This window comes from Mustela nivalis, assembly GCF_964662115.1.
Source record: "Mustela nivalis genome assembly, contig: HAP1_SCAFFOLD_1524, whole genome shotgun sequence".
NCBI classification, from domain to species: Eukaryota; Metazoa; Chordata; class Mammalia; order Carnivora; family Mustelidae; genus Mustela; species Mustela nivalis.
Genome location: NW_028135140.1, coordinates 13740 through 33917, shown reverse-complemented (window position 1 = coordinate 33917; position 20178 = coordinate 13740). Strand labels below are relative to the sequence as shown.

The window sequence follows — 20178 nt, the reverse complement described above, 5'->3', positions numbered from 1 at the left end:
AAGAGAAAAAATATATATATATGCAAATAAAGGAAGAACCTCATCAAAAGGAACCCCAATATTTATATGCTATCAGGACAAACACAAAAACACAGAAACACTGGTGGAAGAAAAAGATGGGAGAGTGGTTATAAATTCTCAGTGTGTGTGAGGAAGTTTGTTTTGATTCTTCCTGGATGTATCCTGATATCTTTGTTAAAGGACTCAACTTTCCTAAGATAAAGGGGAATTAAAAATTGGTTTACCTATAGGGGTAGTATTGATTGGGGAAAGGCAGTATTGATTCAAACTTACTTTGAAGTTTAACTCTGTATGAATATTAGAAGATAAAAGTAAAAAGGAATAAACTAGACTAAGCTAAACTAAAATTAAAAAAAAAAGAATTCAAAAAATAGAAATGCAAAAGGAAAACATAGGTGTATGTATCAAAAAGTTCAGGTTAGAAGGTTATTATGAAATTTGATGTACAGCTCACTGTGATGGTAAATAGGTTTAAAAAAATTACCTATGTATACAAAAATGAACCAGAATAGTGGGAACAAGTGAAAAATAAAAGTTTTCCTATGAGTTAGTGGTTGTTCTCTTGTATTATTTCCCCCCCTCTTTTTTTCTTTCTTGGTTTGTTTTCTGGGGGAAGGGTCTGCCAAGTGGGTTTTCAGTCAATGTTGTTCCTTGTGTTAAGTCCTCCCGTTGCCCTCAAGGGGGTGGGCTCTGAGGAAACTGTTTTTTTTTTTTTTTTAAGGCGTTTGTTCTCTGGCGGTTCTTATGTTTGTGCACTTTTTTTTTTCTCTCACTTTGACTGCTTTTGATGGTTTTTGTAGTTTTACAGGAAAGCAAACCGTACCCTGATCTCCCTCTCAGAGAGAAGCCTCAGTCTGGCTGCAGAGCTTAAATAAGTTCCCCCTTGGCTGCTGGCAGAGCAGGTTCTAAGTCGCGGTCCCTGGGGATATAAGATCTTTTGCTTGTACCCAAAGCCAAGGCAGTGGCAGCTGTCTGGGCAGCTCCAGACCACCAGAGAGGTTCCAAGCAGCAATAGCACACTGAGATTTTCCCGCTGGCCCAGGCTGGGAGTGCCTGGTCTTTCTGCATCTAAGAGCGCCCGGCTTGCTTGCACACACCAATTTCAGGGGAGACTGTGGGTCGCCCATGGGTCTCAGGCTCTGAGAATGGGGTGCAGGTCCTAAAGCACCAGGCTGGGCCCTCCACAAACCTCTCTGGGGGAAGAGTTTGGTCTGTAACAATGGCGCATATCAAAGAGCACTGGCTGGGCCCTCCCTGAACCTCTCTGGGGGGAGATTGGTCTGAAACAATGGTGGGTATCAAAGAGCACTGGCTGGGCCTTTGTATCTCTCTCAGGGGAGTATCTCAGACTCTATAGCAGGGTTTCAGCATTCTGCCTCCCAGTGTGGCTCCCATCCCCTCACAGGAAATGGACCCCATGGTTCTCAGGTGCGCTGGCGGCTTAGGGACCAAGAGCTGGTTTCTCCTCCCCACTCTCTCTGCCTTAGAACCAGTGGAGGCAGTCTTGGGACTGGGGACTTAAGCCCCTGTCCCTAGCAACCCCGATTCTGACAATTTCCCCCCACAATTCTTTGCTCTTTTGGAGTGCTTTCAACCAGTCTCTAAGTTAATGCTGGACCCCAGACGCAGGGCTCTCTTGCTTGATTGGGGTATTACTTTCCAACCAGTCGCCTCTGGTGGCTCCCTCCCCCTTTTGTTTATCTTCCCATATCAGTCCAACTTTCCCACTCAGCTTTATCTGCCCACTGGCGTCTTCTGCCCCTGTAGAGATCCAGACGTGTATAATTCTGATCTCAGGCTGATTTCATGGGTGATCAGAGTTCTATGGTAGGTAATCAGCTCACTTTGGGGTACAGGCTGAAAAGACACCTCTTCCTACTTCCCCGCCATTTTGTCCCCCTCTTCCTTGTGATTTTAATAACACTTTCTTTTCTAGCTTATTATAAAAATATAATATGGAATACATATAACAAACAAAACACAGGCTAATTAACTGTTTTTGTAAAAGTTAGTTTTCTCGTCAATAGCAGATTAGTACTCAAGTGCCTGGGGAGTCGAAAGTTATTCACATATTACTGACTGCAAATGGTCAGTGCCCTTAACCCCTGCAATTATTCAAGGGTCAACTGTACGAGAATTGTCTGATTGACAAGGTTGTACAGTAGTTATGTGGAATGTACTGATTTGTAGGATATAAATGCTATGGGAATCAGGCATAATTTAACAATTGTCTTGCAAATGGTTCTGGGGTAAAATTTATTTTTTTCCTCTAATTTTAAGACTCTCTGTCTTAAAATTAATGTCTGTCTAAATCTCTAGGTTCATATGTAGTAATAAAAATTGGAAAATACCAAAAAGTTATCAATTAACATGACTGAAGTATTCATGAAAACTTGGTTGGTTGGGTGCTGTTTAGAAAGCTGGCATTTGGGCAGCCTGAAGCATGTAAAACCCAATAATGCTGATTTCCATATTTAAAAAAATCTGTTTAAATGTTAATTAGCTACCAAGAAACATAGCTTAAAATATTATATAAACTTTCATTACACACATGATCCAAAAATATTTTCCTTTAAGAAATATTTGTGCATATCATCCATTTAATAGGAAACTATTAAAATGTTTTATAACCATCCAGAAAATAAATTTCTACTATTTATGTTTCAGATGCTATACTTTTTCTTCAGAAACTCTGAGTACTCTCTGTGTGATTTCAGTACGTCATCACAATTTATATGTCTTTCAAAAGTAGATTCTAAAGAGGTGGCCCCACCAGATGAGCCTGATTCCAATACAGCAAAACCTGAAAAGAAAAAGAATTACAGTCTTTATCTAAAATACTTCATTCTTAACTAAATGTTAGTAAAAAAAAACAAAGTTGAAGCCTTATGAGTGTTATGAAGAATGGAAAACATCTAATACAGCTACAATATAAAATACAAGATTACTTTTAAATATATTTTGCTCACAGTTGCCCACTGAGGTAATTGCTATTGTGGATAAATTTCAGAGCTTCTGTTTTTCTCATTACAAGATGATAACAGAGCCCACCCGTGAACAATCATGTACAACAGACTGAAAAATCAAACAGGCAATTTTCAGAGTTGAACAGAAGAACACACAGAAGGAAAATCCTAGTTTTCTATGAATATTGTCTGCTTTTTGGTGGAGGGGATATGTAAGCTGATATCTGAAGGACAGGGAAGAAGCATGCCAGGTGGAGGGAAGACGCATATACAAAGAACATATACAGAGAGTGTGGAAGAACACTTGTGGCATTGCAAGTAGTCAATGCTGAAGAGGTGCAAGAGCAAAGCAGCAGAGTAGGGTAAATGTTAGCGGTAAAGAAGGCTGAAAAAGCTGACAAGAACCAAACTGATTTGGGTGTTTTTATTCCATGTATGGAGCTTGGAATTTTACCCAATGGCAAAAGGTAAATCAATGACAAAATCAACGGCTGGATGTTTAAATGTCACCTGTCAAGTAAAGGTCATTTGAACCATAATTGCTTAACTAAGTATCACCTAAGACAAGACTGCTTTTTTCTTTTTTTCTTTTTTTAATTTTGGTTTTATATCATTAGCAGAAACAAGGATTTAAGAAAGCCCGCATATTCAGGTTGACAGTTCCAGAGGGATGGCAGAAGTGAAGGAAGATTACAGCTTGAAATAACAGATAAATAGACATTTGGAGATTTTTTTTTTAAGTCTGAAAAACGATGACTAAATGAGGAATAAGTATGTTCCTCATTATGTTTATGTTTTATATTTTTATTAGATATATATTTAAAAAATTAATATAGTACCTATTGTTATCCAAACAATAGAAAACAATGGATTTACCATTCATAGGATATTTCAGAAATCAATGACCATCTTAATTCGGAAATTTGGCAACATACCTTCTTCTAGTTCTCTAGTTATATTTTTTTCCAACTCCTGCTGCATCTGAAATAAGTCAAATATTTATAATGTTCAAGTTAAACAAGACACATAATTGTAGGAATTATATATAGCTTATGAAATGTGAACTTAAAATAGCACTATTAGAGACTAAAATTAAGTTAGGGATTGCTTAAATAGAAAGATAATCACATAAATAAAATAAATCCCTACTTATTTTAATCTTAGGTAACGGAAGAAAGAGATGTAACACTATTTAGAGAAATCTGATAAAAAGTACAAGTAATATTGGTCTATTAAATATATATAATTTCTGGGAGAAGAGGAATATGGCAGAGGCATAGGGGGCCATAGTTTTGTCCAGTCCCTGGAATTCAGCTAGATAGCTTTCAAATCATTCTGAACACCTGTGAACTCAACCTGAGATCTGAGAAAAGAACTGTTCTAATTCTACAAATAGAAAAGTGACCACATTCTGCAAGGTAGGAGGTGTGGGATGGAGAAATGAATCGAAGGGGATACATGGGAAGATAAACTGTTGGGGGGGATGCATAAACTGCTTATCAGAAAGTGATACAGCAGTGGTGTGAAACAGGAACTTTTATAAGTCTAATCCGGTGAGGGACATCCCTGCTTGAAAAGCACTCAGGTGGAGAAGTGGGGTAGAATCCTAGGTAGAACTGCCTGATCTCAGGATCCCCAGGGTCACACAGAATGGGGTGCCTGAGTATGGGAGAGTTCCCAGGAGTTTCAGCAGGGAAGCCAGCTGCAATCAAAGAGCAGAGGAGGGGGCTTTCAGCTCAGTGTTTCCATTAATCACAAACCCCAGCCCATTGGGTAACCACTCTCAGAACAGGGCCAAACATGCAGAAGAACCAGGGCAAGACCTCCTCCTTCCCCCAGAGGGCTGGCATGAATGCAGCCACAGGAGACTGCAAAGTTTAGAAACTCCAAAGGGGGTTGCATGGCTGAGATAAAAATGTTCAAAGCCTGGGTGTACACAGAGTGCATACAGAAACCAGGGAGACGAGAGTGATTGACAGCTCCTCTGTGAGGGCACACTGAAGAGTGGAGGGTGCCTGCTTTCAGCTCTAGGGCTGGACACTGGGAGGCTCACATTTTCATTCTAATCCTCTCAAGCAGTGTGGAAAACCGTCAGGGAACGAAAGCCACAAAGAGGAATCTGGAGGCCCTAAATTAGCCTGGACCCCTGGCAAGGGCAGTGCAATACCATCAGGGCAAGGACCTCTGAGAATTAGCACAACAGGCCCCTCCCCCAGAAAATCAGCAAGAACTTCCCGCTAAGATCAAGTTTAAGGAATCACAGACAACTGCAAAACTCTAGTGCTGGGGGAAAATACTATATAGAATCCATGGCTCCTTAAACTTTCAAGTTTAATTTTCTTTATCTTTTTCCATTTCAACAAATTTCTCATTTTATCAACTCAGGTTTTTTAAACATTTTTAATTGTAATTTTTATAGTTACATTCTATCCTTTCATAGTGCTTAACTTTATTTTCGCATATATATATTTTTTCTTTCTTTACAATTTTGGGATGTAGTTTCCTCTAAGAAACAGACCAAAATATACCCAAATCTAGTGTATTGCTCTGTTCTCATCATCTGATTATATTCTCACTTTTTAAATTTTTATTTTATTTATTTATTTATTTTGGTTTATAGAGATTATAGAGATTTGGTTGATAGAGATTATATTTCTCTGGGGTTGTTGTTGTTATTTTAGTATTTTTTTCTCTTCATTTTCTATTCTTCTCTAGACAGAATGACTAGATGGAAAAACTCACCTGAAATAAGAGAACAGGAGGTACTACTGACTGTCAGTGACCTAATCAGTATGGATATAACTAAGATGGCAGAATTAGAGTTTAGGATAGCAAGTATAAAAATACTCGCTGGGCTTGAACAAAGCACAAAGGACACTGGAGGATCCCCTTCTGGAGAAATAAAAGAACAAAAATATTACCAAGTTGAAATCAAAAGGTTATTAAGGGGATGCAATAAAAAAAATGGAAGCTCTACTTCTGGAAACAATATGGAGGTTCTCCAAGAAGTTAAAAATATGACCCAGTAATTGTACTGCAAGGTATTTTCCCCAAAGATGCAAACATACTGATGTGAAGGGGCACCTGGACACCAGGGTTTATAGAAGCAATCTCCACAATAGACTAACTGGGGAAACAGCCCAAATGTCCATCAACAGATGAATGGATAAATAAGATGTGGCTACCAGGCGCCTGGGTGGCTCAGTGGGTTAAGAAGATGTGGGATATTGCAAATGGAATATTACAAAGCCATCAAAAAGGATAAACTCAACAATTTACATTGATGTGGATGGAAACGGAGGGTATTATACTGAGTGAAATAAGTCAATCACAGAACGACAATTATCATATTGTTTCATACATAGGGGGAATATAAGAAAAAGTGCATAGAATCATAGTGGAAGGGAGGGAAAACTAAATGGAAGAAATCAAAGAGGGAGACAAATCATGAGAGACTCTTAACTATTGGAAACAGACGTTTGCTGAAGGGGAGGTGGGATGGGGGTAGGGGTAATTGGGTGATGGGCATGAAGGAGGGCATGCGATGTGTAGAGCACTGGGTATTATATACAACAGATGGTTAACTGAACACTATATCTGAAACATATATCATATATCAGCTAATTGAATAGAAATTCTAAAAAATTCATCACGTACATAATGGGTAATGGAGAAATAAAACCCTACTTATCTTTTACAGACTTACTGAGCTATAATTAACTAATAAATATTAGCTATTTCAAATTTTAAAAATTGGAGGCTCTAACTGCTAGGATAAATGACACAGAAAGGAGAAGTAGTGACAAAGAAGACAAAATGATGGAGAATAAAGAAGTTGAGAAAAGAAGAGAGGTAAACAATTACTGGATCAGTAATTCAAGGGGAGGGGAGAATTCAAGAGATAAGTGATACTATAAAGCAAAACAATATTAGAATAACAGGGATCCCAGAAGAGGAGGAAAGTGGGTGTGGAAGAAGGTGTACCTGAGAAATTACAGCAGAGAACCTCCATAATCCGGGGAAGAAAAAAGTCATTCAAATCCAGGAGGCACAGAGAACCCCCTTCAATTTCAATAAGAATAGGCCAACACCTTGATATAGAGTAGTGAAGTTTGCAAATTTCAGAGACAAAGAGAAAATCCAGAAAGCAGCTCAGGACATGCCAGAAAGGACTGGCATGGTATAGTCAGGGTGCTAAACCAGAAGAATATGCAGCCAAGAATATGTTACCAGCAAGGCTGTCATTCAAAGTAGAAGGAGAGATAAAGAGTTCCCAGGACAGACAGAAATTAAAAAAATTGTGACCACCACACCAGCCCTTCAAGAAATACTAAAGGGAATCCTGCAAGCAAAGAGAGAGACCCAAAGTGTCATAGACCAGAAAGGAATAGAGACAATATACAGAAACAATGACATTACAGGTAATACAATGGCACTCAATTCATATCTTTCGATAGTTAGCCTGAAAGTGAATGGGCCACATTCCCCAATCAAAAGACACAAGGTATCAGATTGGATAAAAAAGCAAAGACCCATCAATATGGTGTCTGCAAGAGACTCATTTTAGACACAATAACACCTCCAGATTGAGAGTGAGGGTGTGGAAAACCATTTACTGTGCTAATGGACATCAAAAGAAAGCTGGGGTGGCAATCCTTTTATCAAATTAGATTTTAAGCCAAAGGCCGTCATAAGAGATGTGGAAGGACGCTATCATAATTAAAGGGTCTCTCCAAAAAGAAGATCTAACAATTGTCAAGATTTATGCACCTAACATGGGAGCAGCCAATTACATAAGCCAACTAATAACAAAATTAAAGAAACACATCGAGCATGATACAATAAATAGTAGGGGACTTTTACACCTCACTCACTGCAATAGACAGGTCATCTAAGCAGATCAACAAGGGCACAAGGGCTTTGAATGACACACTGGACCAGATGGACTTCACAGATATATTCAGAGCATTCCATCTTAAAGCCACAGAATACACATTCTTCTCCAGTGCACATGGAGCTTTCTCCAAAAGAGATCACATACTGGGTCACAAATCAGGTCTCAACCAGTACCAAAAGTCTGTGATCATTCCCTGCATATTTCCAGACCACAGTCCTTGAAACTTGAACTCAATCACAAGAGGAAATTTGGGAAAAATTAAAAAACATGGACGCTAAAGAGCATCCTATTAAAGAATGTTCATGGGTCAACCAGGAAATTAACAAACAAGTAAAAGAATTCATGGAAACAAAGGAAAATGAATACACAACTGCTCAAAATCTTTGGGATGCAGCCAAGGCAGTCCTGAAGAGGGAAGTGTAGAGTAATACAAGCCTTCCTCAAGAAACAAGAAAGGTCCTAAATACACAACCTAACCTTCCACCTACAGGAACTGGAGAAACAACAGCAAAGAAAGCCTAAATCTGGCAGGAGAAGAGAATTAATAATGACCAGAGCAGAAAGCAAAGAAATAGAAACCAAAAGTACAGTAGAATATAGCAACAAATTTAGGAGCTGGCTCTTTGAAAGAAGTAATAAGATCGATAAACCCCTGAGAAGACTTGGCAAAAAGAAAAGAGAAAGGACCGAAATTAATAAAATCATGAATGAAAGAAGAGAGATCACAACCAACACCAAGGAAACACAAACAATTTTAAGAATGTATAATAAACAACTATTTGCCAACAAATTAGACAATCTGGAAGAAATGGTAAGAGAAAAACCTGGACAGTTCAACCAAACATTTAAAAAGGAATTAATACCTATTCTTCTGAAGCTGTCTCAAAAAATAAAAACGACGGAAAACTTCCAAACTCTTTCTATGAGGCCAGCATTACCTTGATCCCCAAACCAGACAAAACCCCAACAAAAAGGAGAATTACAGGCCAATATTGCTGATGAACACGGATGCAAAAATTCTCACCAAGATACTAGCCAACAGGATCCAACAGTACATTGAAAGGATTATTCACCGTGACCAAGTAGGATTTATTCCTGGTCTGCAAGGGTGGTTCAACATCTGCAAATCAATCAGTGTGACACAATACATTAATAAAAGAAAGGATAAGAACCATATGATACTCTCAATAGATGCAGAAAAACCACCCGACAAAGTACAGCTTCCCTTCTTGATTAAAACTATTCATGGTTCAGGGATAGAGGGAACATACCTCAATATCATAAAAGCCATCTACAAAAAGCCCACAGTGAGTATCATTTTCAATGGGGAAAAACTGAGAGCTTTACCCTTAAGGTCAGGGACACGGCAGGGATGACCACTCTCACCACTGTTGTTCAACTAGTACTGGAAACCCTAGCCTCAGCAATCAGACAACAAAAAGAAATAAAGGCATCTGAATCAGGAAGAAGTCAAACTCTCACTCCTCACAGATTATGTGATACTCTACGTGGAAAACTCAAAAGACTCCAACCAAAAATTGTTAGAAGTTCTACAGGAATTCAGCAAAGTGGCAGGATATAAAATCAATGCACAGAAATCAGTTGCATTTCTATACACCGACAATGAGATAGAAGAAAGAGAAATTAAGGAGTCAAAGCCCCTTACAATTGCACCAAAAACCATTAAGATACCTAGGAATAAACCCAAACAAAGAGGCAAGGGATTGGTACTCTGAAAACTATAGAACACTCATGAGAGAAACTGAGGAAGACCCAAAGAAATGGCAAAAACCTTCCATGCTCATAGACTGGAAGAACAAATACTGTGAAAATGTCTATGCTTCCCAGAGCAATTTATACATTCAACACAATCCCTATCAAAATACCATCAACATTTTTTCAGAGCTGGTACAAATATTCCTAAAATTTGTATGGAACCAGAAAAGATCCCAAATGGCCAAAGGAATGTTGAAAAAGTTCACCAAAGCTGGTGGCATCACAATTCCAGACTTCAAGCTCTATGACCAAGCTGTCATCTACAAGACAGTATGGTATTGCCACAAATACACACGCATAGATCAAAGAGCCCAGAAATGGACCCTCAACTCTATGGTCAACTAATCTGTGACAAAGCAGAAAAGAATGTCCAATGGAACAAAAGCCAGTCATTCCAACAAATGGTGTTGGGAAAACTGGACAGCCACAAACAGGAGAATGAAACTGGACCATCTTGTTACATGACACATAAAAATAAGATTCAAAATGGATGTAAGACGTAAATGTGAGACAGGAACCCATCAAAATCCTAGAAGAGAACACAGGTTGTATTCTCTCTGGCTTTGGCCAAAGCAACTTCTTGCTAGGCACGTCTCCAAAAGCAAGGGAAACAAAGACTTCATCAAGATAAAAAGGTTTTGCATAGCAAAGGAAACAACTGACAACACTAAAAGATGACCTACAGAATGGAACATGGTATTTGTAATTGACATATCAGATAAGGGGCGAGTATCCAAAATCTATAAAGACTTATCAAACTCAACACCCAAAGAACAATCCAGTCAAGAAATGGGTAGAAGAAATGAACAGACATTTCTCAAAGAAGACACACAAATGGGCAACAGATATGAAAAAATGCTCAGCATCACTTGGCACCAGGGAAATAAATATAAATCAAAATCACAATGAGATATCACCTCACACCTGTCAGAATGGCTAAAATGAACAAGTCAGGAAACAACAGATGTTGTCAGGCATGCAGAGAAAGCAGAAGACTCTTACACTGTTGGTGGGAATGTAAACTGGTGCAGGCACTCTGGAAAACAGTATGGTGGTTCCTCAAAGAGCTGAAAATAGAGCTACCCAATGACCCAGCAATTGCACCACTATGTATTTACCCCAAAGATATAAATATATTGATCCAAAGAGGCATCTGCAGCCCAATGTTTATATCAGCAATTTTATTGATTTATTTATTTGAGACAGAATGAGATATAGAGAGCACAAGTGGGAGAAGAGGCAGAGGAAGAGGAAACAGCAGATTCCCCACTTAGCAGACAACCTGCAATGGGGCTCTATCCCAGGACTGAGGAATCATGAGCTAAGCTGAAGGCAGTCACTTAACCAACTAAGCCACCCAGGCACCCCTCGGTACCCTACATTAGACCCCATTTTGAGCATTCAATGAGAGGGTACCTTTTATAAGAAAGCTCTAAGTAAGAAAATTCTAGATGAGAATACTTGTAATATACAGCTGACCCTTGACCAACATGGGTTTGAAGGGTGCAGGTCTACTCTACTTACACATGGACTTTTTTTGATACAGTATTTTAGTGTATTTTCTCAATAACATTTTTAAATATAGCTTTATTATGAGAATATAGTATATAATACATGTAATGTAAAAAAAAAAAAAACTGTGTTAAAGAACTATTTATGTTATCAGTAAGGCTTCCAGTCACTAGTAGGCTACTAGTAGTTTAGTTTTTTAGATACCATGCAGAAGTGAAATCATATGGTATATGCCTTTCTCTGCATTATTTCACTTGGCAAAATACTAGGTCTACCAATGTTGTCACAAATGGCAAGATCCCATTCTTTTTTATAGCTGAATAAATATTTCATTGTATATGTATCACACATCTTCTTTATCTGTTCATCTATTGATGGACACTGAGGTTGCTTCCATACTTTGGTTATTGTAAATAATGTAAATAATGTTTCAAAAGACATAGGGGTGCACATAACTTTTCAAATTAGTGTTTTCATTTTCTTTGGGTAAATACCCAGTAGTGGAATTGCTGAATGGTACTGCATTTCTATTTTTAATTTTTTGAGGAATCATAACACTTTTTGACAATAACATTATATTCAGGCCTTATAAAATTAATAATATGACAACATTACTAGACAGCCTTGTAAAATTAATAAATCAATACCACTTGATGGGAGAAACTTTTATTGAAGCAATTTTATAAAGCATTAATAAATACTAGGTAAAATATAAGACACTTTTTTATATGACATGACTTAAGGAATTACCAATGTGATGTTATTGTCTTTTCCTAAATATTTACTTCTGTGACCTTTATTTCCAAGTGAGAACTGTGTTTAGAAGGTGGAAATAGCTTCAAGTCCACTAATAAGGAGAACCCATTTGCAATTTTATTTATACTTTTCCATTTATCCAAAAAATAGGAGGATAAAAAAATTATAAACAGAAAAACAACATGCAATGTATAAGCAAATTTTAATTCAAAGAATTATTAACGAAGGATTTTCTCATAAATGTTAGTTTTCAAACTATGGCTCATAGAAATCTAAGGGTCTCCTGGGACACAGCAGGACTGAGGGACAAGGAAGTCTACAGGTGTAGTCTTATCTCGCATTTAGCTAAACAGCTCTACTTGTCTGTGTTTTATATAATACAGTTTAATGCAAAAAAAAAAAAAGATAAGTTCTATTCTTTGGAAAAAACAATTTTTCCCCAGAGGTATAAAAGTCACTAACTTAGTCAACATCCCTAATTTCACATAAGAGACAAAAAGGCCTCAGAGAGATTGTAGTTTGCCTGAGGTCAAGAATCCACCTAGTTGCAGGCCAGGAATGTGTTTTAGTTACTTCCTCATATTCAAGAAATACATTCATTTTTAACTAGAAATCAGAGAAAATGAATACATAAAACTTTGTTCTGTGGCTCCATAAAGTTAAGGCATTAGACAGAAAACAGCTTTCTAACTAAACTATAAATTTTTACAGTCATGAACAAAAATAAAGAACGAGAAGTTATCTTAACTCCTATTAGTAACAGTCAATATGCTCAATTTATAAGCAAAATTTTTTTAACTTGAAAGGACAGGGAACTTGAAGGAGAAAATCTTTGGTTGAACCAAAGAACCTGAACCTGAGGAAATTCTTCCTTAAAAGAATTATTCATTTCCTTCAAATAAAACTTGGTTTATCAAAGTCAATGAACAAATGGTTACCTATGTTGTGAGCTATTTATTGCAAAATCTAAAACACTGAACAGATTTCTCTTTGCCATCTAGCCTTCCCATTAGTTCACATGTACAAAAGACACGATTAACTTTAATTATAAATTAAATCCACTCGGAAATTATAGGTAAACCTTCATTTCCATGTGAGAACATTTCTCTACCTTCTTCATGACAGGAAGAGAGATTCACCTAATGGGTGAATTTGGGAGAAGGCACTAAGCAGTGCCTACATGCTTCCAGATCTCTTATTTGAAAAGCTATGCCTGCCCTAGTAACATGAATTGAGGTCTGCTTTCATCTTTGTGGGATGGGCATCAAACATCTCTTCCTTCCATTTACAACTGTGTGTGGAAGTGCCTAATTTGGAGTAAAGGAGTAAAGTATTAGGAAGTTGGCAGTGGCTACATACCTAAGCCACATCCTCCAATCTGTTAGTATGTATTACAGTTACTAAGCTTATCTCCATCTGCCTGACTCCTGTGTTCTCAACTCAGAAAAAGAAGAGCAATGTCATCTGCCACCTACTCCACCACAGCTCCAACAAGAAAAATGATCAGACAATACTTAGAAATGGTTTCTTCTTCCTTGACTTTATACCTAACATTCATTGTTCAAAGTGACATACTTTAAAGAGGGAAAACGTTGAAAACAATTTCAGAAATAAACACAGAAAGTCAGACAAAATGAGGAGATAGAGGAATATGTTCCAAATGAAAGAACAATACAGAACTTCAGAAAAATAGCTAAATGAAACAGAGATAAGTAATCTACCTGAATAAGAGTTCAAAGTAATGGTCATAAAAATGCTCAGCAAACTTGGGAGAAGAATGGATGGATTCAGTGAGAACTTCAAGAAAGAGAAAATATAAAGAAGAACCAATCAGAGCTGAAAAATAAAACAACTGAAATGAAAAATACTCCAGAGGTATCAACAGCACATTAAAAGCTGCAGATAAACAGATCAGTGATCTACAAGACAGGGTAGCAGAAATCATCCAAGCCAAAAAACAAAAAGATAAAAGAATTTTTAAAATGAGGACAGGTTAAGAGACCTACTAGGATCGAGCCCCACACCACGCCCTGTGCTCAAGGAGTCTGCTTCTCCCTCTCTCTGTGGCCCTCCCCTCCCATCTGTGTTCTCTCTTGCTTGCTCTCAAAAATAGATTAAAAGAAAGAAAGAAGGAAACAAAGAAAGAAAGACAGACAGACAAGGCCATAACTAGAAATAAGAAAATTATGAAAGAAAGAGTTTTATTGGTAAAAGCAAACATACAATAAAAGTAATAGATCAATCACTTTTATAAAGCCAGTATGAATGTTAAAAGACAAAAGTAGTAACAACAATTGTGTCTACAGTAATTAGTAAAGGGATACACAAAATAAAAAGGTGTAAACTAAGACATCAAATACATAAAACAAGCGGGGGTCGAAAAATGTAGTGTTTTTAAAATGTGTTTGAACTTAAGTAGCCATCAACTTTAAAAAGACTTCTATATATATGGGATGTTATGTATGAACTTCACTGTGATCACAAAAATCTATAATATACAAAAAAGAAAAAGAAAGGCAACCAAGCATAACACTAAAGAAAGTCCTCAAATTAGGAGGGAAGAGAGCAAGACAATAAGGAAACCAAATGAAAGAACAAGATTGAGGTCTTATTTACCAGGGGTCTATGCTACTTTTCTCTACATTAGTAAGAATATGAATATACCTTCAAAACCATAAACCTATGTACATTGATTGAAACGGATATTTTAATAACAATGATATACAATGGAAACTAGCTGCTACTTAAAGACTCCCTATTATTCCCATCTTAGTCATCAATCATTAAAGTGATGGCAGGATAGATATATGTGAACTTCATTTAAAAAATTCCAATTGTGGGGCACTTGCACGGCTCAGTCAGTTAAGGATCTGATCTTGACTTTGGTTCAGGTCATGATCTCAGGATCGTTGAGACTGAGCCCTGCATCAGGCTCTGCACTGAGTATGGAGCCTGCTTACCCTCTGTACCTCAACCCCCACCGCCAGCTTGCACACACACTCTCTCTCCCTCTCTCTCTCTTTAAAAAAAATGCAGTATTTGCTTGATTTAGCCATTTAGAAAATGTTCTACAGTTGCTCAGCAAGACATTTTGTAAAAATTGAAATAGAAGTGTTATAAGTTTTTAAAAAAATGCTCCAAATAAGACAAAAATTAAGGATGTACTCTCAGGTAAGAAAATGACAACAATTACAAACTTAAAAAGAAAAATTAATCTTTTTAGCATTACAAGTTTATTTAATTCATAAAAAGGACTTATCATGGATTCTTGAAATAATAAATATCCATATGTGAGTAAGTGTTTGGATTCTTATTGTTGACTTATACATAGGGGTGGGAAAAATGGGTAACAGCGAACTTTAAAATTGTTATGAACAACTGCCAAACAGGAAATTAGTCAAAGCATCTAAGTATAGATTTCATTCGTGAGCAATAATATTTACTTTCTAAAATCGAATTTAGATGTAGGTTTTCAAGAAATTTAAAATGTGTTCGTTTTGGGGTGCCTGGGTAACTTAGTCAAGTGTCTGACTCTTGTTTTTGGCTCAGGTTATGATCTAAGGGTTGTGAGACTGGGCCCCATGTAGGGTTCCACACTCAGCAGGAAGTCTGCTTGAGAATCTCACACTCTCTCCCCCTCTTGTACACTCTCTCTCTAAAATAAATAAAATATTGAAAAATAATAAATGTCAGTTTAGTTATAATTATTGAATAAAGGTAATAATAGGTACCTCTTGAAAATAAGAGCTCCAGGAACAAAGAAAAAAAATCAAAATTTATGTCTCATTTCTTTATCAGCAAAAATAATTATGACTTTTACTTAGTGTGTATTAGTTAGCTAAGCAACTCAGAATCTTACCAAATTAAAAACAAAAATTATCTCAGAAATCTGAAACCCAAGGAAAAAAAGGTAAGATAATATAACCAACCTTGATCAAGAAAGTCTCGAGGTCATTACTTGAACGCCATGAGTTTGAGGTAGGAATCACCACGTTTTCTCTTAGAGCAACGTTTCTATTGAATAGTGAACTATTATTAACATTTCTACCATAAGGCAGATCTAGGGATGGCCTCATATTAATAGTGTCAAGCAAAGTTTGCTTTTGCTGTTTCTCCACCAGAAGTTTGGCACTGGTCTCTGCCAGCCTCTCACTAGTCCTGTTAGGATTACAAAACACAATACTTAGTATTTCGTTTCTCCCCAAATCAGTCCTAAATTACTTGCATTTTTTTAAGTCTCCATAATAGTAAACAAAATGTGCCATTAAATAGTGTTTTAACATGGTAAATGTGACAGAGCAGACCTATTATGTATAATTATAGGTTTAAAACTGTTCTAAAGAAGTCCATATATCTCTAGGGTTCCTAACTAACAAGTAATTCAAATTAAAGAGGGAGAGAAATGGTGATCAGTGATGTCCATGGCCTAACAGGTTATACCTGCTGCCTTCTGGAATGGTTGTACTGAAAAGATTCTTGGGGACGCCATGATACATACTTATATTTAGTAAACCAGTTTAGAGCTGCAAAAATAAACCATCCTGGGGTCTGGGTGGCTCAGTCGGTTAACCATCTGCCTTCAGCTCAGGTCAGGACCCCACAGTCCTGGGATTGAGCCCCATTCTGGGCTCCCTGTTTGAGGGAAGCCTGCTTCACCCTCACCCTCTGCCTGCTGCTCCCCTCTGCTTGTGCTCACTTGCTCGCTCTCTCTGTCAAATAAATATGTAAAATCTTTAAAGGAAAATAAAAATTTAAAAAATCCCTCAAAGACATTTTTCAAGCATTGGCTTTCACCACTCTTGTATATTTCGCACATTACCTCAGAGAGATTGAGCATTTGGCACTGAGGAAAAATTTAGACGAACAATTGCTAGAGGACAAGTAGATGGCAGAGTTGTGATCAGATAGAACTGAAACAGCTCCAGAAACAATTAGGTTATAACACAGATACTAGGGTACTGGACGTGGAATCTACCGTTTCCATCTTGACCTTTTGGGTTAAAGATGTACTCTTCCAAAAATAAACTAACCTTAATAAATAAATTTTAATAAACTCATTTCTATTTAGGGTAATTTTGACAATTTTATAATAATATGCTGTCTAAATTATAAATCTTCAAACAATTAGTTTAAAGACTAGGAGATCAGATTAACTGAAAGTATTCAAAGGAAAAAATAAAATCATTTAAAACAACAACAAAAAAGAGAAATGCAAACTAACTTAAACTAGCATTTTGACAATAAGTTCATTTACAAACATCATTTTTCAAAATTATATTATCTAGTTGGCTTTCACTTACTACTGATCTCATGAACGTGGCTCCAAAAAATTATGGTTTAGATGCAAATTAATAAGCTAACTCTACTTTCTATGATTGTTTTAACTTGTTCAGTTCATTTGTCAATGACATTCGATGTGTTACTTCTAGGTAGAGGTGCTTGTATCTGTCCAATTCTGCTTTAGTAACGTCTTGAGAATTTTTCATTTTGGATAATTCAAATTCCAGCTCTTTAATTCTGAGTTCCATTTGACTTCTTCCTGAAGCATTATTATTTTCTCTTAACTGTGCTACACTTTCTTGAAATGCTGCTTGCGTCTAAAGCAAATTAAAAGCATAGTTTTAAAATTGTTACAACCTGGGTAATTACAGTATATTTCTTTCTTTTAGTTTTGTGTCAATGATTCAGAGAGAAATTTTTAAAGTGGAAAAAAAAAGCTGAAATGTAAAATATTTATCATTAATGTGAAACTGAATTAAATGTGAATAATGTTCATTCTTACATTAGAACGCATGCAATCTGATAATTCAAAGAATAATAATATCATTTAGTTTTTTAAAAAGTGAACAATACAACTTCAGAATAATTGAGGTACCTGGGGTGCCTGGCTGACTCAGTCATCTGAGTGCCTGACTCTTGGTTTCTGCCCAGATAGTGATCTCAGGGTTCTGGGAGAAAGCCCTGTGTCCTACTCAGCATGAAGTATGCCTGGAATTTTCTCTCTACCTGTCCATCCCCCACTCGTTCTTTCCAAATAAATAAATAAGATATTAAATATATATAAAAAAGGAATAATCCAAGTATGGTACCATTTCTTTTATGTAGGAATGCCCAGAATGGAGCCCAAACAAGCAACTGACTGAGCCACCCATGGACCCCATGGTCAAAATTTTTAAAGCACAGTTTTTTCTTTTCCTCTCAATAGCCTTGTTTTATACTAACTGGTCTTAAAAAATAAAATGACTTTCTACTGTGAATCATTCTGAAAGATCAATTTAGTGTGAATAATAATGAAAACTGAAATTTTTAAAGGGAAGGAACAAATGCTTTCAGAAATTTACCAAGTTGTTATAAAGGAAGTAGAGGAAAACTCTACACTGCATATAACCAAAATGTAATTTGGAGTAAAATGAATTAAAGCATTTTATAGACAAATAAATTAACCTCTAAAAATAGATCAACTTCTTTTAATTTTTTTTTCTACATTCAATCTTGTCCTGTCTTCAAAATCCCCTTTATATTGTTCTATTTTACTATATCCTACCACGTTGACTTCTACACAACTTCTGAGGTTTACTTTCTGTTGTTCCCCAACTTCTTTTTATTCTTCTCTAGAATTTCACATTTTGTTGGTATTTTTTTCATAGATGATAACTCCTGAATAAGAACCTGGTTTCTTGAAGTCATAGTTTCCAGTTTTGCTGTTAGATCATCAACCTGCATGAATAAAATAATATATAGTTGGAAGCAGAGTGAAAAGAGTCCAATGCAAAACTAAGACCCCACATTTTTTTCAAAGATTTTAAATCTCTGCACCAAAGATGGGGCTTGACTCAAACCCCCAAGATCAAGAGTCACATACGTTACTGACTGCTCCCCGGGCAGGTGCTCAGATTTTAAAATAAGTTCATTTTCAATAAAATGTTATCTATATTGTAGTAAAGTCTTGTAATGCAGAACCTCAAATAACTAAGAAATGAAGAACAAAATTCAAACCACTAGGAGTTACTAAAATCAATCTCTGCTGTCAAACTCTTTGCAACACATTTGTATTTAATATTTATACTTTTATTTTTCTGATTGTTTCAGATTTTTCCTCCATAAAATAACTGTAAGTCACATCTTAGTAGAAAGTCTCTTAACCCTTCCCTCGTCTTAACACTCCATAATTTTTTTAAAGATTTTATTTATTTGAGAGGGAGAGAGAGCAAGACAGCAAGAGCACAAGAGCAGGGAGAGGGAGAAGCAGACTCCACACTGATCAAGAAGCCCAGCATGGGGCTCAATCCCAGCATCCCAGGATTACAACCCAAGCCAAAGGCACTTAACTGAGCCACCCAGGTGCCCATGTACTCCATAATTTTTAAAGACGTTTTAGGAATCCCATATTGACTTATGTAGGTCTGAGCCAATAAATGCTTACCAAAATAAGACATTGAAAATAAGACTCTAATTAATGAATCTATAAATACTGATTCTATTGCCATCAGCCTTTTTCTGAATTACAACTGTTTTATGCTAATTTCAATTGCATTCTGAAGAGAAATGATTCACAAGGTTAAAAAATCACATCTCTCAGTAAAAAAAAAAATAGTGGGGAAAAATTTAGTGAGATTATCCATATATTTTTGGAAAAAAAAATTCTTTAACTCGACAGTGTTACAATCCTTTGTTACTTCCCACAAAATAAGAGAATATACTAAGCAATGAAAACAACCAAAAAACTTGCTGGAGCTCAGGGATGCTGAGTTGGGAAGATCTCCTTTCCTTTAGATATGACTGGAAAGACAAGTGGATGCGGTGGTTTTATAAACTGACACTTCTCCCATGACAATCCCTCCACTTCATATGTGTTGGTCTTAGTAACTGGTTCCTAGTGAACAGAATATGGCAGAGCTGCGGTGTGATTTTTAAGGCAAGGTTAGAAAATGTGATATAGCTTCCATATGACTTTCTTCTTCTAGGAAACGTCACCCTTAGAATCCAGCTGTTGTGGGAAAGCCCAGGGTACCTAGTTAAGTCTTCATGCAAATATTCCAGCTGAGACTGCCCTAGCTAACATCCTAGCCAAAAGCCAGCCTCAACAGCCAAACATGTGCATGAACAAGGTTTTAGATGATTCTAGTTCCCAGTTTCCAGTCATCCCAGGTGATGCCAAATGAAGAAGAAATGAGTTGGCCTGACTCAACCTTGTCCGAAGATTTGTGAACAAGATGAATGCTGTTTTGAGCCACTAGGTTTTGAGATTGT

At 36.7% G+C, this 20178-nt stretch overlaps 1 protein-coding gene across 3 annotated transcripts in view; it reads right to left on the bottom strand.

The window, feature by feature from the left end:
• Nucleotides 1–2603: 2603 nt before the first annotated feature.
• LOC309857907 (ankyrin repeat domain-containing protein 26-like) overlaps nt 2604–20178 on the bottom strand; it is a 30693-nt gene continuing 13118 nt past the window's right edge. For 2 of the 3 annotated variants that reach the window (XM_082750627.1, XM_082750626.1), the window contains 5 exons: nt 18473–18645; nt 17314–17525; nt 15858–16086; nt 3923–3968; nt 2604–2824 (listed from right to left, as the gene is read on the bottom strand). In XM_082750627.1, coding sequence (XP_082606753.1) covers nt 2685–2824; nt 3923–3968; nt 15858–16086; nt 17314–17456 — 558 coding nt within the window. In that variant the 5' untranslated portion in view covers nt 17457–17525; nt 18473–18645 and the 3' untranslated portion in view covers nt 2604–2684. Of the gene's footprint in view, nt 2825–3863; nt 3969–15857; nt 16087–17313; nt 17526–18472; nt 18646–20178 lie in introns of all 3 variants that reach the window. The other variant, XM_082750628.1, reaches the window with a different exon arrangement.